The 26,069-nt window shown below is 40.7% G+C and overlaps 1 protein-coding gene across 2 annotated transcripts in view; it reads left to right on the forward strand.

Moving 5' to 3' along the window:
* LOC127363751 (rap guanine nucleotide exchange factor 6) overlaps positions 1-26,069 on the forward strand; it is a 147,997-nt gene that overhangs the window by 22,731 nt on the left and 99,197 nt on the right. The window contains exons 2-4 of one of the 2 annotated variants that reach the window (XM_051400602.1): positions 11,668-11,738; positions 12,618-12,674; positions 17,461-17,544. In XM_051400602.1, coding sequence (XP_051256562.1) covers positions 11,668-11,738; positions 12,618-12,674; positions 17,461-17,544 — 212 coding nt within the window. Of the gene's footprint in view, positions 1-11,667; positions 11,739-12,617; positions 12,675-17,460; positions 17,545-20,200; positions 20,438-26,069 lie in introns of those variants that run through there. The other variant, XM_051400604.1, reaches the window with a different exon arrangement.

Here is a 26,069-nt window from a genome sequence, read left to right on the forward strand (position 1 = left end):
ACAGCTATGCCTAGGCCAAGTGGGTGCATGCATCAGACATTTTAATTTGACTCCTGTCGAGAACCAGCGCTGCAGTATTTACATGCTTCCTCATGTTTGTATTTGCACACTTCTGTTTGTGTGCCTGCCTAAACTTAGCCGCCCACCCTCAAACTTCTGTCTGTCAGCTGAGCTCTGTCTGGCAGGATCCCGCAGTAACCGAGTTCAGCTCAGTAATGCGTTGTTCAGTTCCTAACATCTGCTGCTTTGAACAGACATAAACCTCTCTGGCTGCCGTGTCTTCCACTGCTCAGGCCAGCAGAGATGGTGAGGGGTAATGGGGGAGAAGTTAGAGAGGCAGAAGCATGAAAGACAAACAAGTTTAAAACCGCAGGTGATGAAAAGCTAAGTAGCTAAGTGTTGGACTCTGAAAAACTTATAGCTGGAATGATTAAGATTAACTATGGAATAATGTTAACAGCTGAGTATATGAGAGATGTAACAAAGGTGCAGACTGTACTATTGTCAAGCAAGGGAAATGATAGATGTGTGTGAAATGAGTTGGTAATGAGAGGAGGCAGGACGGAGTGCCAAACACTTTTAAGGGTGTTTAAGATCTCTTTGAATGTGAATTTGCAGCTAGTTTGGGCAATAAGTACAGTATAATTAGTACAGATTTAACATGAACATTTCCACAGCTTCACAGCACAACTTATATAATAATAGGCAGTCATAAAAGCAACAAAATCTAATTTCCCTGTGTGGCAAATGCTAGTAGCGAGGCTGATATTGATGATGGCCTGCATCACTGTGACTGTAAAGTAGTGATATTGATTTTTTAATCAATAAAACATTTTAAAAATAGCTTTTTGCTTTTGCAATGTAGCCTTTAGCCAAAACAACAACATAATTGAATAAAATATACTGAGAATGCTAACCCACTTTATGACTTTAAGATGTTGGATCGCATTGGAAAGTTGTATAGATGACTGTATTTAAAACAACTCACCAACAACAACAAGGAAAGCATTAAAATGTGAATGTGCACCTTTTCCTGCTGCCACAGAAAGTTCATTGCAGACAAAAAAAACTTCCTATGCCTACTTCATTAAAAAAAAAAAAAAACTGCAGCTAAGATTACATTAAGGGTCAGATTTTCCATTTCTGTGTGTGGCAGTGTTTTTTGTGCGTATGTGTGGGGCTGTTTGGTTTGGCTGGTGGAGAGAGGGCAGCTGGTGTGGTGCTTTCTGGGCCAGACTCCCTCTTCTCTCGCTTTTCTAGTAGGAGTTAAAAAGGAGTAGACCTTCCCAATACAAACTACAAAATTATAGTACTGTACTTGCAAAGTGACAGTCTTTTATGCACAAAGTGGTAAAAATTTGCCATGCTGCACAGTTGGCATTCTTCCCGGGAGGAAAGTAATGATTCATCAAGTGTCCGTAGCCTCTATTCAGATCAATTCAGGCTATTCATCTTCTGTTTAGCTGTGTTGAGGGCTGTTATTTTCTTCAACTCCACATGTTTTGCCTGTGATTTGACAAGCATACACTGTAAATGTAATCGTATGTTCATATGTTAGTCTGTATCAAGTACAAGTCTCTTTTCTGGTCAAAACTGACGCCTCCCCCTGCTCTCCCCTCCCGCCTTCCCGCTGTTTCCATAAACCCGCTCCACCACCAGGACCACGACTGTCGTCACTGGGCTTTTTATGAACCCACCTCCTTAGTTTTCAGTGCGGAAACTCTCAGGATCCAGGACTTGTGCTGTATTTGTTTTCAAAATTTTTTTGCTTAGCACACATTGGCTAATGTCTCTCTGTACTTTTAAATGATTTGCTGAATGATCACATTCATGTGTGTTTAATTCTGAGGGATCACATTGTGGTGAAAGCTTGAAAAAGGGGTCTTTGAAGCTTTTTGTGCGAGCATTTTCTAGCCCCTCTCTTCAACCTAGGTTTGTTCCTAAAAATGATTTCTTTGTTGAGTGGAAAAGAGGCTGAGCTGTGAGCAAAAAGAGGGGGATTTAAGATTTAAGTGCTGCAAGTGTACTTGAAACCTCATATTGATGCTGACAGTGATAAGGCAGTACTGTGCAGTGGAGCAGGGGATTGTAAGTGAGCTTCTGTGTTGTATGGATAATGATCCTGTCTGGAGTTATGATACCGTGGGATCATAGTTGACCTCGTAGACCCTTGTAGGTTTAAACCATTAAGGCTTTAGGAATATTAATGTTGTATCATGCTTGATGTTAAGCTTTCACTTGAGCTTTTAAATGTCTGGTAAAGAGATTGTGCAGCTATGAGTAGTGACCATGCATTTGTCTTGGCTTTTTCAGTATTTTATTTGATTCTAACATAATGTTTTTTTTTTTTTTAAGAATAAATGTGCAGCATTTTCCAATAGTTTTACGAACGAGAGGCATTACAGCAGTCATAATCTAACCCTGAGAGACAGCTGGACTTGCACGATCATAAGATCATGCGAGAATCCATCTTGCTAACTATCAGTCTATCCGTATGTGGCCCAACTACAGTGGTACTCGACCAATCCCAGTTTTTTAAGAAAGTACTGGCAAATACGGGGGTGGGCAGTTACATCAGAACTTGAGAGTATTTTATTCATTGAAAGAAGCACAAAGAACAACACTGAACGCTTTTCTTAAATGGTCAAACCAGGCACTTGCACTAGACAGGGACTATTTTTTTCTCCTACATGCTTGGAAGACGAGCAGTATTCAGTTGATTGCAGTCTGTAATTTATCCGCTGCATGCACTAAAACCTACATGTGCTCCAAAATCTAATAAAACCATCTGCTCTTTGGGGAAAACTTGGTGGTGTTTCTGCGGCAAGCTTCACCCAAACGGCGAACTAGGTGTTGCGGAAAAAACTATGAATAAAAAGCACACATGCATTCATTTGTTATGATGTGTCTTGTCAGTATCATCATGGTATTGTACGTTTTTTGAAGTTGAACCGGTGGAGTGCAGGCCCTTCAACTGCTTTTCATGACTTCCTTAAATTACAAGCATTGATAACTACTTAAACTCACTCTCCATCTAATTCCATTGATGCCCCGGCTCACTTTGGTTTATGGTACAATAGAGAGAACTCATGCCGGATTCCCAATTCCACCTCTGACAATCCGACATTTCTGTTGAGGCCTATTTGCATTCCCTGTGTCCATTGCTGAGAGCGAAACACAGCATTTCCATTCTGTGCAGATGTGTATAATGGTGGCTTACGGCAGCACAGTTTATAGTCTAGAGTTGACCTGTCTTTAAAATTACTGTTTTGCAGCTATGGTATACAGGCAATATTGGCAAGTTTTGTGGGGGGCTGTAACTTCAGCGGTACCCTCCCCAGACACACTTGATGTAACATTTTCTATTTTAAGCATACAGGGCAGATGGTTTTTATTCATGAGCCTGGTCAAAATATTAAAACATATACAAGACTTTCTGTTTTATCAAATTTGAATCCCCATATTCTTATTCTTATTTAATATTTTCTCACATACATATCACACTATGGAATATTTTTTAAAGACTTTTCAAAGTATTAAATTGTGTGCGTTCTGAATATATTATACACTAAAGCATTTTGGTTCGTGGCTTTTAGCCCTGTTATGCTATATCCCAGCACAATGTTGACACAGAGGCTTGGGGAGTCGGTAGTCTATGTAATGTAAATGTTAAGGGCTGGCTACACAGGCAGGATGTTAGCCAAGCTGTTTGTTCTCCTGGCTTGAATGAACTTGTTGTATCGTCTGTCCACAATATCCTCTCTGTGTCAGTGACAGACTCTACTGACATACTGTACATTCTGGTGGAGGCGGGTGTGGGCCGAGGGGTAATTGAACTCTCTACAAAGGCAGGCTCAGCTGGAGACAGAGCTGGTTCCTCCTGAAAAGTCAATTTTTCACAAAAGATCTAGTGGAAGTATTTTGAACACTGCAACTGGTTTCGAAAGTTTGCCTTGCTACCACAAAGTCATGAACCACTGTATATGGCATAAGTTCAAACCAGAAAAAGAAAGCAATGATACTCTTTACGGCATATATGAAAAAGTGACATCCATGGTTTTCTTACAGTCCACAAAGGGTTTACAGACTTTACTGGCCTTAGGGACAATAAACATACCTGGTACATAATCAAAGAACCACTCAAACTACAACCAGTTCTAGTTACAAGTCAAAAAGTGAGCCTCCAGAGTTGGAATTTCTTGCACAACAGTAGCCTCTGTTTTTCTTACTCATGTAGGAGTGCCTGAACATATCATGAATTCTGTGTAAATAGGCCGTCTCTCGATTCGAAAGGGAGAAATGTTGTGGGTGGGATAACAACCTCTGTACTGTAACAACTTGCTTTTGTATGACTGGTCCTGGTTCTGTGCTGCCACAGCTTGTTTATGTATGAGTAACTGGCATACTTTAGCAGGCCGCATGTCAAAAATGTCAGTATCCTGTCAGGGTTAGGGGTGCTAGAAACAAACACACACATCTACTGTTAAAGATAGAAGTGTAAAGTGTGGATAGAATAGCATCACCAAATTAAGATGGTCAGATTCAAGGTCTGTGATGGGGGGTCAAATAACGGCTCTGACAGCAAACTAGTTTCACATCACTTTTCTAATGCAGTAAACAAATATTTCAAATAACTTTTTTTTTTTCATAATCTGCCCTTGATGTCTGTGTATCTGCTTTCCTAATGTAAAATGTAGTCAGTAGGTATACATGCATACATACATACATACATACATTATCTGTTGGACCAAATCTTATTTAAGTAATGAGAGTGATGTTTCTGCCAGGAGGTGGCAGCAACAGCACTGTAGCTACCTGAGTCACACACATGCTGTCTATCAGCACACACACACACACACACACACACACACACCACACACCCACACACCCACCCACCCACCCACCGGGAGAAGCACTGCAAGCTCAGAGCATTACTGATCAGTTCCATTTGTCTTACTTACAGTTTGGCAGACACACTTCTGAGAATGAGATTAGACTCGGTTTTTTTTTTTAGATATTTCTGCAGTTAGCTGCATAAACTTCATCTTCAAAGAGTTGACTTGTTAACAGTTTGAAAAAAAACAAAAAACAGCCCTTTTCTCTTGACTGAAACATCTTCATCCGGTTTGTGAAGTTATGTGGAACTTTAATTAGAACATGAAAATGTGAGTGACTGTTGCAACAAAAGTGTTTTTTCGTTTTAAGGTAATATCACTATATTTCTTTTCAATGTATAGTAATTTGAGCTAAATTCTGAGAAACACCCAACTATTTAGGCATGTAGGCCCCCTCAATTACAACTGGGATTAAAACCTCTACAAAATAGCAAGGTGTAAGGCAGGAATTGATGACTCCATGTGCATCTCAATCATCTCATCATCCTCAAAAGGTAAAATAATTTAGAGTTGTTTCCGCTGTTAGACCATATCAGACTGGTTTAAATGAAATGCTACGGCCTCAGCTGGTGATGAGTTAATGGATGTCTCTCCTGAGGTTGTGATGTCCTAATCACAGATGGGGTCATCAGGCCACTGCATGTGCCTCCAGGGAGGACAGGCCAAAGGTCAGAAGTCACTGAGGAGGGTTTCTCCGCCGCCCTGTGCTGTCCTGAGGGAGGACAATGAGACAACAATGCATGGAACGTGGGTTTGAGTCTGAAGGACATGACTTTGATGGATGTAAACCTAGATCTAAACTGTTATTTCTAGTGTGTGCATTTTTATTTAAATTTTTTTACATTTTCACACACACACATATATTCTCAGATCCTACTTAAGAATGAGTACTGTTTAGTTTTGGACGTGCAAAAGATTTGACCCACTGAAATCAGGAGCATCAGAGCTGTTCTATAGTAGATTCAGCTCGTGTCCACTAGTGTCTGTATGTTAAGACAAAGCAAACCTAGTTAGAAATGGTCAATTACAGCTTCTAAACTTGAATCCTGCACATATTTAGCAACAAAAACAAGATTAGTTGTTGGTCCAATTTTATTACATTGGGGTTAGGTTTTCCATGTGGGTTAGGGAATGGAGGCAACACTGCAGAATAGATCTTTGAACTGACATTAAAATGTGGGGACTGTTTCCCTTGTGTAGGCTACCCAAAGCCAGACCGCAGCCACCGCACCCTCAGTTCAAGTCCAAGCAGTGTATACATATATTGAGGGCACAGCGACAGGGAGAGATTGGCATGGGCAGGGCAGTGATCACATTACTGTCCTCTCCCTGGGAGTTCACCGATTGAAACGACAAAGCAGAGATCCCCCTCCTCGGACATCCTGCTATCTGTCTGTCTGGGCCTATTGATGAGCTGCTTTACACCAATCAATACAAAACGGGGACAGTTGGCTGCATGGATGTGTGTAGTACTAGTTATAGTAGTAGTAGTAGTGGTGGTAGCAGAAGCATGTGTATTGTTTAAGGGTTGTGTAGTCAAATAAATCCATATATTTGCTATAACTATGGGGTATCTCAAGACTTTATGCCCCTTTACAGTAACACAGCACACACCGTTATGTGTCATCTTTTGATTCAAATGGATTCACCTGAGAAGTCATGTGACCCCCAGAAATGAGCATGGTCAAGATCAGCATTGAGACCCGAGTCAAGTTTTGCTCCATTGAGTTTGAATTGACTGCAATTGTGATAATGATAATGTGATAATCATCATTTTAGCCTATCAAATGCTATGACTTGCTGCTTTATATCTTTGGATTTTGGAATTTTACAGACTAATGAATTGAAATACTAATAAATGGACTGATCAATGATGACATTTTAAGGTGATAGGCCCTACAGAAGCATGTATTAATACCATTATTTAAAAGTACTCAGCTTTAAATAGTAATTTGTGTCTGATATGTTTTTATTTTTCCATGAAAAAGGTTGAATTACCTATATTATACATTTTTAAAATAACCTACCCCTTCTCCCTCATTTAAAAAACAAAAAAACAGAATTCATGTCACATCACATGTCTTCACTAAAAAGTCCATTCGCTGCAGTTTTTACATCACACTGTACGTTACAGAATCCTGCCCGTACATGTCTCTATCTGAGCTTAAAGGTGAGCGCTGAGCAACTTTTCCCCCTCAGCAGATGAATGTAAAAACAGCCCTCTAGTTTCAGACTGCACATACATAATTGTGCAAAGTGAAGGTCAAACATCCAAGTGAAAAAAAATCAGCGTCTCAGGTAGTGCTGTGGGACATTTCTTTATCATGAGGATCGGTTTGCCTCCAGGATGCCACCGGGGCCCCGTTATACATAGTGTCACTCGTGAAATAATGTGATTGGTGGTACAATGTCTTTTTGAATCAGGCGTAGAGTATTTAATGTAACCCAGGAACACACTAACAAGCAGGGGTGAGGTGGGTATTGGGGGCTGTCTCGCCTAATTTGAGCCCCCGCACTAGCTAGTCGCCTCAGGCCCGTACGTCCTGACATACGCACACTTACTGTACATACACATGCACATACACACATGCATGCTCAGCAACATGACAGGAATGCTTGCTACAGCAGTTTGTTGTGCTCACTAACCCAGTTAACTGTGAGTTAAAGTCAATACAGTTCCACTGCCACACGCCACAGTGAACCAGGCTTTTCCATGCCTGCTCTCTGCTCACTGCCTCGGGATCAGTAAATGGAGGTTACAACTCTTGCTGTGAAGAGCTGACCCAGTCGCGCTCTCTGTCCTTCAGCGTTTAACTCTTATTTAGATGGCTGAGACAAAGTGCCCAGTTGTCAGTGTCTTACAGAGCCTGCTGTGCTTTTCTGTTAGAGGGAACTAAGTAGTTCCTCTTTACAATTGTTAGATATATCTACTCAAGTGTGAATTGCATGAAATAATTAAATACCAGCATCATAACACCAACTGTTATAGAAGAGACCATCGCAGGAACTTTCCCAGGGGACCAAGAACCGTTAGAGGAACTATAGAATTCAATTCATTTCACCCAGAGGAACCAGAGACTAAATGTAGTTCCTGTACGATAGTGCCAGCTGTTAAGAAAGTCCCTGCTTCGGATGTAGTAGTTTTCGAAAGCTCAGGAAATTTAGGGCCATGGTTTGCAGAGCACACCGTCACTGAGTGTTCAAACAGCGACGCCACAGCAACTTTTACTTGTGTACTGCTTCATTCTTAAAACAAGGAAGTACTTTAGTATCAATATTAGGACGAGGGTTTGGAAATTTCTGGTTGTTTATTAATGTTAGAACTAAAGGCAAAGTTAGCAAAGTCACATTATGAATGGGATCTTGCCAAATTGTACAAAGTGTTCAAAACCTGAGACATTTCACCTGTGCATTCACATAGGCACTATCAATAAGTATATTTATTTTCTCACTTTATTGGTCACAATATAGCTCTCAGGTTGCACAGCAATGTTGTACAAAGTGCATGGAACAAACTTCGCAAACTTGGTATCTGTAACTCTTATCTTTAATGTTTAATCCTTGTCTTTCTCTCTTGGTATTTTCCTTTGTCTGTCTCCGGTCACTCCCTCCTCTCCTCCTTTTTCTCTGTCTCTCGCCCTCATGCTTACTTTCTCTCTGCTCCTTCCTTCCTGTGTCAGACTGAGCCAACAACACATCAGAGGTGTGTTGGTCCATTGCATTAAAGGCTCCCCAGTCCCTAGTGTTCATCTCTGCTTCCGCTGGCTCCCACTGCTTGACTCAGTTTACCAATACACACACACACACACACCAGAAACTACAGTATGCTTTCACAAAGGCATGCACCTCTTTCTTCTGGTCTCTCGCTCTGCTGTATTGATTCTGTTGCTATTATTCTGCTGTAATAGCTTGCAATAGTTTTATTCATGTTTTAATTCTTTCACCAATCTGTTATAATATCTCAGACACCAACGGTGACATTTGTGGAGTCTTGGCGAAAGTTTGCATCTCGCCACAGTTTATTACAACCTTATCAAAAAACATTTAAAAAAAAAAGGGTGTTTGGGTGCCTGGATAGCTCAGTGGGTAGAGCTGGCAACCCATGTACCGAGGCTGAGTCCTTGCTGCAGTAGCCCAGGGTTCGAATCCGACCTGCGGCCCTTTGCTGCGTGTCATCCCCTCACTCTGACCCCCTTTCCTCTCTATCTTCCACTGTCTCTATAATAAAGGCAATAAAACCCCCCCAAAAAAATATACAAAAAAAAAGGGTGTTTGTGTCATTTAAAAGAAGAGACATATGTTACCTGTTAAAAATATGATGGATCATTTCTTATTTAATAACATTTCTGTATATTTTCATGTCTTTGAGGAGTGTGATTTCAGGTTACACACCCTCAAAGTACACATCAAAGTTTTGTCTGGCTGTCTGTTTTTGTATGAAATGCTTGCCAATGAATTCAAATGAACCCTCAATTTGCTTAAGCACTATGTAAACAAAATCTGTAGTGAATGGCGTTCCAACAAAGGCAACACATGAATTTGTCCTCTATGGATTTTCAGCATTATTAGTTTTAGTTAATTGCCTTCTTGCTAAACTGCTGTGCTTTGGCTTTATCCTAAAGTGGGACGGTTGTTAGGGAAAACATTTCTTCAACTTTCAGAGGTTTCAAAGAATGGGGCGGTTTCTAGGTGGCTTTAGTTTTTGTTTAAATGTGCACGTTCTGCTTAACTTATTACTTTTAGCCAACCATTTCAGTTGTACAGGAAACATGTAAATGTGTGATGTTGGGCCCTAACATTGGCCCCTAGAGAATGACAGAAAAGTGGTAGAGAGAAATGTTAATGATCTGGGTTCAAAGTTACAGTAGATGGGCACAGGCTGGAAAAGTTTGAAATTTAGGGAACTATGCTTTTTTTTTAAAGAAGATTGAAACCCCCCTTATTTTTGTACAATAAATATAAAGCTACCACCCTCAGCATTCTAACTTAGCTTAGCATAAAGACTGGAAACAGGTGGAAACGTCTAGCCTGGCTCCGTCCAAAGGCCGTGACCAGGCAACCAGCGGAGATTCCAGGAAGTTGTTGGTTCTGACCAAGAAATAGCCCGGCCCTCTCTGAAATGGTGAATTGTTGTGTTTATACTTAACCTTTTGTATGGATCAAACAAACAAGGTGGAAAATTTAGTGATGCTTGCAGGTGGATTTTGTTCACTTTGGACAGAGCCAGGCTAGCGGTTTCCCCAGTTCCAGTCTTTGTGCTAAGCTAAATTAGCCACTTGCTGGTGGTAGCTTTATATTTACTGTACAGACTTGAGGGTGGTGTCAATCCTCTCATCTAACTTTTGGCAAGAAAACCAATAAGCGTATATATTTCTCTAAATGTCAAACTATTCCTTTAACCTGCTGATGGACTATAAACTATTATGCATTGCAAGCTTAGGATAGTCTTTGTATACTGTGTAGCGTCCGTTGGACTGTTAATCTCTGTAATTAATTGGCCTTGGTGTCTCGCTGTGTGTATCTTTGTGTGTGAGATAGAGGTGGGCGATATATATCGTTTGCGATAATATCGTCATTGTTGTTTTGACGATGTGCAAATTTCCATTATCGAGTATTTAAATTACTTCGACAAAAACAATGAAACGCCCGCGGAAACTCCTCACATCCATTAATACACGGTGCAGCAGCGCTCTCTACAGCATGGCAGGATTCAGTCACACAACTAGTGGGCCTACGTGACCTCTCGCTAGCATCCTCCTTGCAACAGTTTAGCAGCGCGTTGTGATGGTAGAGAGAAAATGCAAGCACCTCCAGTCCCTGAAGCTACCAGTACTTCAGATGATTTAGTGCCGAGACGTGGGTCCTATGGGCTTCAGCGTTCAGAGCGCTAAGCGCCTTCAGCGGTAAAAAGATGTCAGCGGAGACGGTTTTTTTAGCGCAGCGCTCAGAGCGCTTCAAGTTGAAATCTGTTCAACTTTTAACACCGCTGGGCGCTCGGAAAATGAGTTTTTGAGCGCTGTAAACGCGTTTGGTGGACACAAGTACAGCTCAGACAATTCTAATCACATTTTAAAGGATATCGACTGATTATCGTTATCGCCAAAATCCCAAAAAATATTGAGATATTATTTTTTGCCCATATCGCCCACCCCTAGTGTGAGAGCATGTACAGTATGTGTACATAACCAGTCAGCCATGCAGTCCACCTGGTAAAAGTAGTTGTGTAGTTGTCCTGTGGCCTCAATAGCCACTGTGTTTGTTTGGTCCTACAGATGCTTATATGAAGCTGTTCCCATCTCTCTCCACACACACACACACACACACACACACACACACACACACACACACACACACACACACACTCTGTCAGCCTCTTAATGTTTTGACAGCTGGCCCTGATAGAGTACTATTTTAAGGCCGAGGGTGGATATATCTGTGCTTGTCTCACTGCTGTCATGTGCATACATAAGTGGTATGCCTGCCTGTCTGGTTTGAGGGTGTCAATTTGATAGGCAGCGTTTGGCATACTCGGAGTGGCCTCTGTCAAAGTACTGCACTAGATGTGATTTACACAGAGCTTAGACATTCCACACACTCTAAACAATGAGCTAATCTTTTAAAAGCTTTCACTTTTTAAATACTAAAAACACAATCAGCAGTTTGCAGATTTTGCAGACTTGTGAGCAAATAGTATATGTTGTTTGAAAAGGCAATGAATGTTGTTTCTGGTGGATGGTGATATGTTCGCTAATATTGTCTTTCTGTCCCGCAGGACCTGAACACCATTTACTGCAAACTCTACAACATGGACGTCCTCTCTCACCTTAGGGAACATCAGCTAAGGTAAGTCATTTTCATTTCACTAAAAGCTAAATTCAGTGTTACTCTGACTTTAGATTGTTTTGAGAGTTTTGATTTGCCACTATTAAATTAAGTGTCAGCCACAGTATAAGTTTACCAAATTAACTTCAGAGTAGCCTTTAGGCCTACTTTCTGCATGACTTGTTATATGTGGCACACCCTGCCCAAACTGGTTTAAAAGTGCTTAGAATTTTTTTAGTAAATATCTTCTCATCCTTTTGACAGGACACTCAAGCTGAGGCACTGTTAAGAAATTCATACATTCATACAACGCATTTTTTAAATGTCCTGCCTTGAGTCTGGAATGTTTTTGTTGCTAGTTTGAGTCAGTTGAGCAAGGGACAACAATGACATTTGTGTAAGAGTGTTCACATGAAAATGCGAGTCCGAGCCCCCTCCCTGACAAACAATGTTGTGGGATTATAATCTGAACCATTTATAAGAAATTATTCCACAGTGGAGGGTTTTAAGGACACAGGGAGATGGATATAAACATCTTAAAGACTGCAGTTTTTCATGCTTGGTAAATAAATGATTTAAAAAATCTACCGTAACTCTTGACTTGTGTAAAAACCCTGGTTCTCTTATAATTTGGTTCAATCAACCAAAGACCCAGCAACATTTTGCTATGATTCAGTCTAAAGAAAATGAAAATGTATGTTGGGCAGCAGTCAGACAAAGAGTAGCGGGTCACTTTAACATTCTGAACTGACTGTAATAATGGTGTCTAAAATGGGAGAGAATGGTGTCTTCTGAGAAACAAAAAGTTTAGGATGGATATGTGATGGATTGTGAAAGCTAAAAATTTATTATGTATGTTTTTGGAGAGAAAAAGTTAACATCTTTGCTTTTCTGTCTCAGGTCGATGTGTACCTCGGCCAGGTATGAGAGACATGAGGCCAACCACATCCTGTTTTAGTAAGTACGAGTTCTCACTGAGCAGGAAGCGCTCTGCAGTATTCTCATGTTCTCTCTCTTTTTATCAAATATCTGATGAGGAAAACCAGCATTTACTCGGTTGAAGTCTCACAATATTTCTCAAGAGTATCCTGCTTCACAATCACACAATCCTTAACATTCACACTTTGGAGCTGCCTGGAATAACAACAGTCAGCAGCTGCTGCACCAAAGCAAATGATACCTTGCTCAGGGGCACATCAGTATAGTTGACTTACAACAAGTGCATTCAAACTAGCACAAGCTAGATTTAATCAAAACTGTGAGTGCATCTGTCCCAACCAAAAAACTGTAAGCATGTTTAGTGCTACAAGGACCGTACACATGGTGCATTGAGGTATAATCTGAAAAATTGGGGTTTGCGAGACCAGCTAGATCCTTGCCACAAAGCGGAAATTTTATTGTTTTTATTTTAGTGTTTCTGTAATGTAACTTAAAAACTGCTCTTTTCATTTTCCCATTTATACTCTTATAACTCATATTTTACCAGTGTAATTTGTTTACAAAAATGTCTTAAACTTGGTCTTAAACGCAATGTTGAAGGAGAAGGCTGGCATTATTCTCTATTTTGAAAAAAAAAAAAAACAAGAAACACTATCAGTACTTTTCAACTTCTCATCATCTGTGGCTCTCAGCCAAAAGACTTTTCATTGCTACTAGTTTAAAACAGGCCACACATATAGCCAAAATGTACCTCATTTAAAAAAGAAAAAGTTTTAAATAGTCTTGGATCAATTCCTTGTTGGTTTTGGTCTCTTTATGAGATTTGTTGATAATAAGAATATTTTAGAATATTACCAGATGTATCCTTTTAAAATAGCCTGAAACAGGCAAAATTCGGCTTTAACAAACTTGCAGATATCCTGAACCTTTGTTAAACCAGGAAATGTTTACTTGGTATACGATCATTTCGACCAAAAGCTCATTTTATAAAATTCAGCAAGAGACAATATTACGAGGAAAATGTGGATTAAGGTTGTATTATGTACTGCTTCTTGAATAAACTTTTCAAACTGGGTAGTAAAACCTCAAGTCTTCTGCTGGAGGTGCTCTTGCATTTGATTTTGAGGCCAACTCAAGGTTTAAGATACTATTGTCTGGATGAGATCTCTAGTCTAGAGCCGATGGTAATGTCGACAGATCCACTGATACCTTGTCACCCTTCCTTTCTGCATGCCTGTCAGGGTGTGCGGATTAATGGATACGGAGACGGATGAGTCAGATGGCACAAATAAGTCATTTTAGCATCATGCGCAGTGTGGATTTGGAGGAAAACTAGTCAAGAGGCAGGCCGATCCGAGGGCAGAGAAGAGGGATGAGAAATGAACAAGATGCTGGTGAAAGAGGGAGAGAGAAGATGATGAGATGAGAAGAGAAGGGAGGAAGTGGCGTGCAAATGGGAGATGTAAGGAGGTATATTAAAAGAGAAGACATGAGAAGAGAGGACTGCAGAGGAGGAGAGAAAACAAGAGGTGAATATGCTAAAGAGGAAGAAGAAGGAGGAAAGGATAGCAATGTCGAGAGGGAGGAAAGACAAGAATATGAATTGAGGGGAAGAGAGCATTTTGAAGTAAGAGAGGGAGGGCGGTCGAGATGTGGAGGAAGTGTAAGAGGCAGAGGGAGGACAGAGACAGATGAAGGGATGAGAGAGAAGCTTCACATGCTGTTGATGCATTATCACGCTCGCTAGAATCACATTAGACACTCAGCGGTTTAATTTGCCATCAAATAAACACACATACACACACAAAATCTCTCTCTCTCAATACACTAGCCTGTCTCTCTACTAGGGGCTAGTCTTAAGTACCTTAACCCAGAACAAAGTGCCTGCTGTGTCCAATTAGTCAGCTGTTACACACACACACACAAACACAGGCACACACGCATACACACTGCAGACAGCAGATGAAAGCAATCAAGGTCTCTCCAATAAAACCATAATAGTAGTTAATCATGTTGGCCTCACTTAAATCCCAACAATGCAACAAGAAACAATCTTTTTTTCTCCTTTGACACATGATTATGTTGGGCCTGCTTTTACTATATAACATTCAATGATAAAGAACACCAAAAATCAATGAATAAATGAATGATACACACATTCGTAGAACTGCAACTAATGATAATTTCACTTTTGTGTCATCTATTATTTACTAATTAACTGGTTAATCTATAAAATGCCCCCTCAGGTATCTTTACATTTCAGTTTACAATTATATAAAAGCTACACATCCTCAGTGAGTTCAGCCAGCTTATTGTTGGGGCCATTGTTGGTCATTGTTGTGGTCTTTTTATGCTCGGCCACTTCCTACAGATCACTTTTAAAACTGTCCAGCACTATAACATGTTTTTGGGTTTCTGTAGCAACATGAGGTTTTGCAAATATACCTGTTTTCTTTGCTTTTCAAGCCAGCCTGAGCATTATCGCTTCTTCTGTGTAATACAAACAGATCAGTTCCTGTGCAGTATGCACTAGTATTTGTCAGGCAGGACTTTCCCAACATTTGCAACAGGAAAAAGGAAATCTTTGAACCACAAAGAGGCTGAATCGGCACACCACAACACTACTGAAATGAACAGTTTAATACAATATTTATCATACAATCACACTATAAATATATAAAGCAATAAGTTGCACAAACAAAATCTGATTTTGAAGATACTGTCATCTCTAAAAACCAATTATGGAAATTGTCAGGCTCCTTTTTTTAAGTCCCTGGCTTGATACATGTGAGTATCATCTTTATAAAATCTGAGTTTGCAAATTAGATTAAACAATTCTCAGAAATACCCAGTAAAAGGACAGATAAATGGAACATAAAGAGCCGGTTCTTTATCTCCTCTGGCCTCTCTGACTCCTTCTCTGCCTCTCGATCAACACCAGATTTACACCCGAGATGCTTTGAGTTTATATCATGTTACCCTCAGCCAGAAAACAAACGGATTTGTTTAAACCCCCAAAATGTCATACTAAATGGAACAAATCAGCGCAAGAACAATGTGAATAAATGCTGAGATGATGTCTGAACTGCCATCTGGACTAAGATGAATGTTGAGACCGGGTCCACTGTAGGGGTGCAGCATTATAATTAAATATTTGAATAATTTGATCTATACACCTTACTGATTTAACGCTCAGATTAAACAATGTGTGGCCACGTTTTAAAACTCAATTTTCTTTACATGACCTGTGGTCATTCTGCAGAGCCAGGCAGCAGTTAAGTGATTCATCAGTGATTTATCATGGAAGAGGGATGGCACCCGTTTTCTGAACTGCAAAATCTTTAAAAAGCCTACCTGCATAGCCCCGTTTGATATTTATTTTTCTCAAAAACAGCATCCCTACTTGGTAGTTGTACATAGCTTTTAAACGGTGTTCTATCCATTTCTATCATGTTTTTGAAATATTTTTTAAAAGGGTGCAAAAGCTACTGTCCTCATTACAATCTTTCCATAAGGTGTTTCTCTTCCCACTATGGTGCATCGCTCACCTCAGCTCTTCAAACACTCCTCATGTTCCCAGTGTCTTTATTCATATTCATAACCACAGGCACAGATACTGTGTGTTCTCTTCTGACGGACTTCTTCATGTATGTATGTACGTACAGTATGTATGACTGAGTCTTGGGTTGCTGCTGACTGGAGCACCCAGCTTTTTATGAAGTGAATTAGACTGATGTTTGGGGTTGATAGATAAAATGTGGGCGTGAAACAGCATGGACAGTCACATAGTCCGTGTTTTTGGATTTATTTTCAGAAATAAAATATTTTTTTGTTGCGGCTGCAATGAATGACAGACCAGATTACGTGACTGTTTCAGCTCTGTTTATTGTAGTCCTTTTAGTGTGACTGCCTGACTTTAATGGATTCTCTCCACCATGCAGTGATGGCACATTATACAGTATCGTGTCTCTATAGTGCTTGACATCCTAAGAATACATTTATGCTAATGAAAAATGCAGCACTAAGGATTCAGAGCTCTGATGTGCACTTTATATTTCCTTTCCGACATCTTGCTCTTCAATTCTCTTTAGAGAACTGCTACATTTTTTAAAGCGTTGGAAAAATGTCACCCAGGAATGTATTCAATTGTTCTTTCTAGCCAATTCAGCCATTAATGTATGGATACTCATGATGAATAGAATAGCCCTAGGTGTAGATATTCACCTGAAATGAGGCTGCAGCAGAGGTGGTGGAAAAACTCACAAGAACTGATGACTTTTAATGTCAGGATACTTTTAAACTGTCCAGAAAGAGGACTACATAAGCTCTACTTTGAGAGCAACCCAAACTCATCACAAATACGTGGCTGAACGTGTTACAAATGGGTATTCTTCACTGCCTCTTGTGATACAATATTTAATTATTATCCTTATTATTATGCTTATCCTTAAACTATGTTGTTCTTCAACCTGTGGCCCTTTGCTGCATGTCATCCCCTCTCTCTCTCCCACTTTCCTGTCTATCTTCCGCTGTCTTATCAATAAAGGTCCCAAAATTATATTAAATAAATGTATTAATCGCAGCAGAGTAGGACTTGCCCACAACTTAAAGAGCCCCAAAGTATAGGGAAAAAAATCCCACTTAGCTTAGAATACCAGGTAATTATTAATCATGAAATATAACAAAAGTACAATAATGGGAATGTGGAAATGTTCATAGTCCACACTTTCTAACGCATTGTTTGTGAGGTGTTATGAAGAAGTTACAGTTTCTTACAGCAGTATGTTCTTTCTCTTCGTTTCAGCCCAGACAGCGTTGCTACCTGTTGGTACATCCTGCTATCTGGATCAGTCTTCGTCAAGGAGCACATGTACTTGGCAAGATGCTGGTATGTAACAATCACCAAGACACACACACACACACACACACACACACACATAGAAAACGAGAGAACAACATCACGGCGGGGTGAGACGTGAAGGTGTCATATATAGTGAGAGGAGGTGGGATTTGTCTGACATTACACAAGAAGCTGCTCTATCTTGTCATCTTGTCATCTTGTCAAAAGGTATGTGTATTTGTGAGTGTGTTTGTGTGTGTGTGTGTGTGTGTGTGTGTGTGTTTCTGTCTGTCTGTGTGTTCATCTGTAACGTGAAAAAGGAGACAGCATGTCACAGAGCTGTAAGCAAGGTATGAGAAGACGGGTTTTACGGCGAAACCCTCGCACTTGTATATCACACAGTGTGATTTAGTGCATTGTTGAGCTACACAGCAGCAATTTTCTAGTCTCACATGATGTCTCACCTGCTTCAGCCTGATTTGTTTTCTGTGGTTCTGCACCTCAAAGGTGACCCAGTATAAAATTTAAACAGGTACTGCATACTTAAAAACGTTGAGCTGTAAACTACATTATATGACTGTACTGTGAAAACACATCAGTGCTTGTGTTCATACTGACACTCTTTATGGGGCGCCCAGATAGCTCACCTGGTAGAGCTGGCTGAGTTCTTACTGTCCCAGGGTTTGAGTCCAACCTGTGCCTCTTTGCTGCGTGTCATCCCCTCTCTCCCCCCTTTTCTGTCACTCTTCAGCTGTCACTATCCATTAAAGGCAATAGGCAAAATTCAAAACCAAATTTCTGGGTTGAAAATGGCTCAACTCACCATTAACTTTGCAGGGCCAGGGCTGACATAGTCAACCGTTTGCCTCCACATTGAGTGGGAGTCTGTGAACCCACTGCACTTATTTTCACACAATTGCTGATTTGAGATGCATCATTCACAGGAATTTGCTGTTTTTTGCTGACCCTCTACTTGGTATTTCGGTGCAACAGTTTGGACTTAGGCTGTTGACAGCTGTAGAAGCACCACCGGACTTGATCCCACACACTGACAGAAACACATACCGGAGAGCTAGCCTATCTCAACTGCTAGCTTAGCTACAATACAGGTACAACGCAGAAAGAGCCATGGTTGTGTTTCTAGTAACTGTAAAAGCTTCAGCAGACTCTGTGTTTTCAGAAAGAAGTTTGTTTTAAGAAAATATCAGCTCCCCTAAGACCATTCAGAATTCCCCAAAAAAAACTCTAAATACATTTTAAACAGATGTTGCACCTGTTTAAACAATGGATTTGATTGTGATAGTGAAAACTGTGAAAGAAATTGCCTGAGGTCAACCCTCAGCTCCGTGTTTACCTTCCCTCTGTTGTTGTAGTTGGACTGAAACAGAAGCAACACATGCCAGAAACGAGTAAGGAGGGGGCAGGTACCTTCTGTTCAGTAATGTCTAAAACCCCCCAAAAATGTACCTTTTGACTGAGAGCCTCTCCTGCTAAAGGGCGTCTGTAACGAATTGAGAATATGCTCTCACACACAAACATACATTCATATGCATATATTCATATTACTGTAGCAGGATTCCTACTGGTCATGGAATTTCTGGAAAAGGAAGCAGCTTGTTGTGTGTTATGTCCCAAAGAAGAGTTTCCGAAATCTGAGTTAATGTCATGGAAAATTGTGGATCACTTTACAGGAATGTTCTATATGAATACAATAAAATGTTCACTTGTTTTACCCTTTTGTTCCATTAGTTGCGGGTTTTATGCAGTGGAAATTAGTGTTAACCCCTTTAAAACATTATTGGGTGTAAAAAAAGGAAAAGAATAGCATGTTTTGGGTCATAAAAGATGACTGTGATTGCATATGGGCCACACCGAAAGTACAGAATTAGCTTAGCTTAGCTAAGATGCTGGACACCTACCTCCTCTTTCACTTTTAGCCACTTCTGACAAAAGTGTCTGCTAAATGGGCAAAATTTAAATGAAGTCAGTAAGACCTTAATGCAGTTTCTTGTAGTGAAGACTGACTGTTTACAGGCAGATGAAGTAGCTGGTGTGACGTTTAAAGTAGTTTATCCAACAACCACAATAACACAAAGCACCAACTGACTGCCAATTATCAATAACCTCAGGGCAGTGTGTGTGTGTGTGTGTGTGTGTGTGTGTGTGTGTGTGTGTGTGTGTGTGTGTGTGTGTGTGTGTGTGTGTGTGTGTGTGTGTGTGTGTGTGTGTGTGTGTGTGTGTGTGTGTGTGTGTGTGTGTGTGTGTGTGTGTGTTCATTCCAGTGTGGGTCAGTTGATAACAGAGTTGAGGGTGGGGTGGGGGAAGGTTGGTGTCCTGCATAGGACTGGAGGGTGTGTGTGTTGGAGTGTTGGAGTACACGGGTCACAGGGGGCTGTGGGGGGGTGTGTGTGTGTATGTGTATGTGTATGTGTGCGCCTGTGTGGAATGCGGAACCCCTGGCAGAACAGTGGCTGGCCATGTGTTCCTGAGCAGCCTGCCCGCCTGGAGCCCAGAAGCACATCCAGGCAGGAAATGAGCAGGCTACACACACACACACACACACACACACACACACACACACACACACACACACACACACACACACACACACACACACACACACATACACACCTCCCTGCTGGAGCCAGCAGACAGACAGACAGACCGACAGACAGAACAGAACAGAGTAGAGCGGGAGGGAAGACACACTCCTCCCTCAGTTTAAGGCAAACTAGGAGGCTTGACAGTCACTTACTTCTGCTTTCTGAAGGAAACTTTTCACTTGTTCACACTCTGAAGTGTACAGCAAACACTCTTGGATCTAAACCTGGATTGTTGGGATATTGTAACCACCCCCCTCTCCTCATTGTGGATAATATGCTGGATATCATTTCACTTACAAGGAATCTAAAGAAGCGGACCCCCAAAATTCATCTTCCTGGTTAGTGATCTTGAAGTTTTTGCTCATTTGGATCTTTTAGTTCACAGACAGTTGTGTGAAGTAACAGATATTGCAGGCTAATTCACTTGAGATTTTTCAAAACTCCCTCTCTCTTTCTCTGTGGCTTTTTCAACTTAGCATGCTCCATTTCCTGCCTGCCATCGTTTAACCAACTGGATAGCCAGGAATTCCCCACGGCGCTGTGGCTGTATAGCTTAGCACCCCTGGGGCCCCGCAGTTCTGGAAAAAACACACTGCTACCTCCTGTTTGTTGTCCTGTTTTATCGACACTGATTATCTTAAAGAGAAACAGACTTTTGTTTCACTTTAAAATAAAACATTAAATAACTCCAAAGGGAACTAGACTAGGTTCCTTTTTTTTTAATTTATGTGATGGCTATAAGTTTGATGATTTAATGTGCAGTGAAGAGTGACACGAACAAGAGATAGGGGAAATAATATGGATCAAATCCTGATTGGATGTAAACCTGTAATGTCAGTAGCACATATGACAGACCAAACTGATGAAATAATGAATGTTGGAATAACGTTGGATTAACCCAGTCCTTGTCAGCATAATACTTGGACTTGTGCTAAGAACATGCAGGTAACATGATCAGGCTTCTCATTTATAGCTTGCACTGCCCGCTGCGTTCACTGGTTAAAATGACCAGTAGATTATATCAATTGTAGCTACTTCATAGTAATTATGTAAGTGTAGTAAACAGCTACACTGAAACTATTGGTTAGTGTGCTCGCTCCAGGCCGCTGACTGCTCTGTGAGTGATTCGGTAACATCGCTCTACAGCCACGAGTGAACTGTGTTTTGGTAGTTCAACAGAGTGCCGACTCTTCCCTAAAGAAAGATTTTATGCGTATCAAATCAATATTTAGAGCTCATTAACCTCGTTGTTCTGAATCAGGACCTCCATTATCTGGATCAAGTAGCATGTGAAAAATCAGGTGTAAAAGTTACTGCTGTTATTTCAGTGTGTCTGAACAATCAGTATCAATCAACATTGCTGCTCATTTCATTTTCAGATTGTAGCTTGTGAACATTAATTAGGATAGCTTTAATTAATGTTATGGTTAATTTAGTAGCTACTTATAAAACCTGTAGCACGTCTGGCTTCTCATACAATAACATTTGATCACAGAATTAAACAGAGTCTTGTAGTTATTTTGAACTGAAGCTATTTGAAAATTATGAAAGCTGAACTTAATGAGAAAGAATTCGGATTTGATAAAAACATTTGGGCTTGTGAAGAATTTCTTTGGAACTTTACTTCCTTGAAGCTCCAAGTAGAACATTGACAACACTGCTCACTTGTAATCTGTTTTCTCAGTTGTTTCTGAGAACTTGTTGCGCTGCTAGAAAGTACAGATTAGAGCAAGATAGTCTACAGTAGTGTGCAATTAATGTATGTTTAGGCAAGTGTGAATGGTTATCTCTAATCTAAACTATGAGGATACTCCATTAGAGTTAAGCATCAGATGTCAGTGCTGCTCTGTTGTGCTCTGATATGGTTAACTGATTGCCCTGTAATTTTGTATGAATTGTCATGTTTCTGAATGATCCACTACGTCATTCCTTGGAGTCTGTCTGGCAGTTTTGTGCGTGTATGTTGGTGGTCTGTGTGTAGGGCTGACTGCTGGCCAGCTCTCCAGTCTTCTTTTAATGTGTGTGAGTCAGAGTGGTCACTGTTAGCCAACCAAACACTAAAACTGAAAGGAAGAAGGGCCTAACTGAGAACTGGGAAGTAGAATAATATGTATGTGTGTGTGTGTGTCTGTCTGTCTCTGTGTTAGACTGTGGTCTGCGGTTTTCTTTCTTTACTGTTGGTAATCATTACCATGGTAACATTGATGCCAAACAGGCCCAGATCTTTGTTTGGGTTTAATCTTTGACCAAAAATCACTCAAACTTTCTATGATTCAAATTGCTCACGCTCAGAGATTGGACATCCTCACAACACAAATACTAATACAACAAATGTCTATCAGAAATCTCTAGAAGTGATTTTTGATGTTTTTTCCATCATAGTTTCGAACACCGTTTACAGAGCTGCACACGAGGCAACAGCTGTAGTCCTGGCTACAGCCTGTGTGGCACTTTTCCTGTCAGTGTGTCCTTTAGCAAGGCATTTATAGCTCCAAGGTTGCTGCACCTCACTGCCGTTACACTCAAATGATTGTGTAAAATCATAATTTATACACCATGCTATCATACAAACTCCAACTTAAACATTTGTCCAATCCAAAGCCTATTTTAATTTTTATAGGAACTCTATTCCTCATATTTTTGGATTATTTTTAATAGACACCTCAGTTTTATAAATATTACTATTTTCCACTGTTGGTCACATCACTTTCCAGGCTTTTGACACCAGCTCAGGGTGTGTGCGTGCGTGTGTGTGGCCTTAGTTTCTGTGCCGGCTGTCATGGTTTGCTGCCCCGGGCGCTGCAGCTGTCACTGGACCGGGGCTGAACCTGTTCTCCCCTCTGCCAACAACTTGTTTCTGCAGAAAAAGAGGGGAGAGAAATCATCACCTGCTGAAATCCAGCACAGGCACAGCTTCAGTGCTGTGGGAAGAGCCAAGGAAAGATGACTAATTTTGAAAAAAAAACCTTAATAGCTCATTCAACAGAATTTTGCTGTGGGTTTTTTGTTAAAGGTAAAGGGTCCAAGACATAATTGTTTCAGTCATCTGAAGTAATGTTTAGGTTGGGCATACTATGGAAACACCATGTAGTGCTTTCTTCTTAAAGAAAACAGATCTTGAATTAATTTCCATGCTAATATTTTTGCTCAGTATGTGCAGGACAGCATTAAAATGCATTTTCCTGTTTCTTGTTTATTGATTGTTGATTTACAAGTCATTGGGTGCTACCTGAATTGTCCCATACTTCATGAATATTGATTCATGTTATCATCAATCTGATATTCTGAGGAGGTCTGAACATACTGTAGTTCAGAGCTCATAAGTCGAGAAAATATTCTTTTATTTCTGCACAAAACACGTTCACTTCCATTATAACTTCTTTTATTTCATGCAGACATGAAGAGTAATTACAGACAAACTGGGGTGCATTTAGATCTCAACTACAACAGTGATTTTTCCTGCACGCTACCAGCACTTTATGGAGGAACTTGTAAAATAAACTCTCCGTGCTGAAGCCATGATTCATGGTCAATACATTTATCTGCGTGTTTGTTCATGAAACTCTAAACCCACTGTTATTTTGTCAGACTAAAACTTTGGCCAGAATGCGATTTTAGAGGTTTTGTCTTATTTCCTCTGTGAGACACAGATTCACACCAGCTGACAGCAGAGATGTACCAGATCTCGGTACAGTCAGGAAAACAGCATTATTTGGACACACATGTGCGCACACACCCACGCAAACTCACTTTCGCCCAGTTGACTCGAGTTTGTTGATTCTTCTACTTTTGTGGGAAAGCGCAAGGTCAGAGAAGTAAAAGAGTAAACATGGGAGGCTGCACTCAGGTGTGCTTTAGCTTTTCTGTGCACTGGCAAACACACAAACACGCACATACAGTACATACAGTAGGCACACAAGTCTGCAAATTCTACCTCTCCTCCAGCTACTAGCAAAGTGTATTTTTCTTTTGTTTGTCTCACTCAACCTTTCTCACCACGCTGCACACACACTCAGTGAGGAGACAGCCAGACTTGGCAGGCTTTGTGTGGCGCTGACAGGGACCATGCGTCTCGCCTCAGTGGAGTGTGGAGAGATCTGTCAGAGTCGGGCTGACCTCCAGGCTAAGGGCTCTGAGAGAACTCTGAGCCCAGCAGACTGCATTCCTCCCTGGGAACTCTTAAAACCCTGCCTGGGTGTTCTTGTTCTGGTGGGAGCTGTGGTATAGACAGTATATAAATGTCATTGTATTTATTCAGTCACTCACTATGCTTTGTGATGCAGGACCCTATTCTTTTTATGTTGTTTTTCTGATCAAACCAGTTCAGAAAATTTAAAGAAACAAAGATCGTACAATTCCTGGGGTGTAAAAGAATTTGTGGAATTTTAACTGCTGGACCCGGTGTTCTAGCCCATGTGTTGGCAAGCATCTTCCTCACTGACGTGTCATTGACAGATGACAGTAAACCACTCGCAGGCTCTAGTAATGCTCTCTGTAGCTGAGGCTGACCTCAATGCAGGGGGGCAAGGAGAAGCAGAATTTCACAAAGGTCAATAAAATATCTCTTGATTAAGTGATGTAGATACAAAAAGATTAGCCATTTGCACATGTTGAAAGCATAAATACTGTGTTGAAACCACTTTGCCTCCTCTTAGGTGCTTAAAGTTTAAGGATGTTTCCCTCCCTAACTAATGTGCTTCTTTCCCTGTCCATGCTATAAATTGCATTAAAGAAAGGAAATTCAATAAAAAGGGATAATGGCTTTTACTGTCCCTGTATTCACCTGACCAGTGCACTTTATGAAAAGAGCAAGTCTTTAATATTTTGTACATTTAGTGAATAATTTAGTTTCCTGTAGAAAACCTGATATAATCCTTTTAGCCATAATTGTGATGCCAAAAAGCATTAAGACTGTATCAGCAGGGATGGATGCTCTACAATGAACCTCCGTTTCACCTCAATCGGGGGAACCTTGAGTCTGAACACGTGGACACACAGTGAAGTGCATGTGGCAGTGAAGTGTCAAATAAATCCACTCACAGCTAATTTGGCCCCAGTTAAGCTACAATGAGAGGTTTCCAGCAACAATGTGGTTGGAGTTTTCGTCCAGTGGCAGCTTTGTCCAGCCGCTGTGGATAGAAAAAATCAGTGTGACGCACCAAAGCTTTGTTTCGCCACCACTTCCTTTTATTATTTCACAGGAAATCTGTATTGTTGCAGAATATGTGTTCGTCTAATTCAGAAATGTGTTTAAAAAAAGTACTTTCATCGTTGTTTTCATCATCAGAACACATTATAAAGACAGGCTTTCATCTGAGTCCTAAATCATGAGGCTGAAATCGTGAAAGTAGTGCCTGCACCGGTGTGAAACTGTGATTAAGGATGTGATGAGATGAAAGTTTGTTCTTTTTTTTGCAGGCCCAGAGAGAGGAAGGGCCAACAGTAAAAAGAGAGAAAGATTAGATGAAAGGGAATGCAGAATGAGATGAGAAGAGAGGGGAAGAAAACAGCAAACCAGAAAATAAAATGCAAAAGTAATGTTGACAGGACATGGGAAAGGAAGCAAAGGATGAACAACAGGAAGCAGAAGATTAATAAATGAAAATGAATGGAGTGGGAGAGTTGGATGTAGAAAGCGGTCAACAGAAAAAGAGAAAAAGAAAATGAAGCAACAAGGCACAATTAAAAGAGCTTAAAGGGAAGGAAATATTTTGAAAAAGAAGCAGAAAACGAGGTTAAAGGGTCAAGTCGACCAGAAGTGGAAGTGAAGGGCAAAAGGAACAGATATGAAGGAGGGAGGAGAAAAATGACTGAGGGGAGCAAAAAGCTTGAAACCAGAGGGGGAAACCGTGCAGAGACAGTGTGAGAACATACCCAGAGAAGAGATGTGAGAGTGAAAGTTGGCCGTTTCCCAGCTCAGCACGCTTCCATAATTAAAACCAGACGCTCCTCCAGTCCTTAGACAATGCT

The sequence above is a fragment of the Dicentrarchus labrax genome, unplaced genomic scaffold, assembly GCF_905237075.1.
Source record: "Dicentrarchus labrax unplaced genomic scaffold, dlabrax2021, whole genome shotgun sequence".
Lineage (NCBI taxonomy): Eukaryota > Metazoa > Chordata > Actinopteri > Moronidae > Dicentrarchus > Dicentrarchus labrax.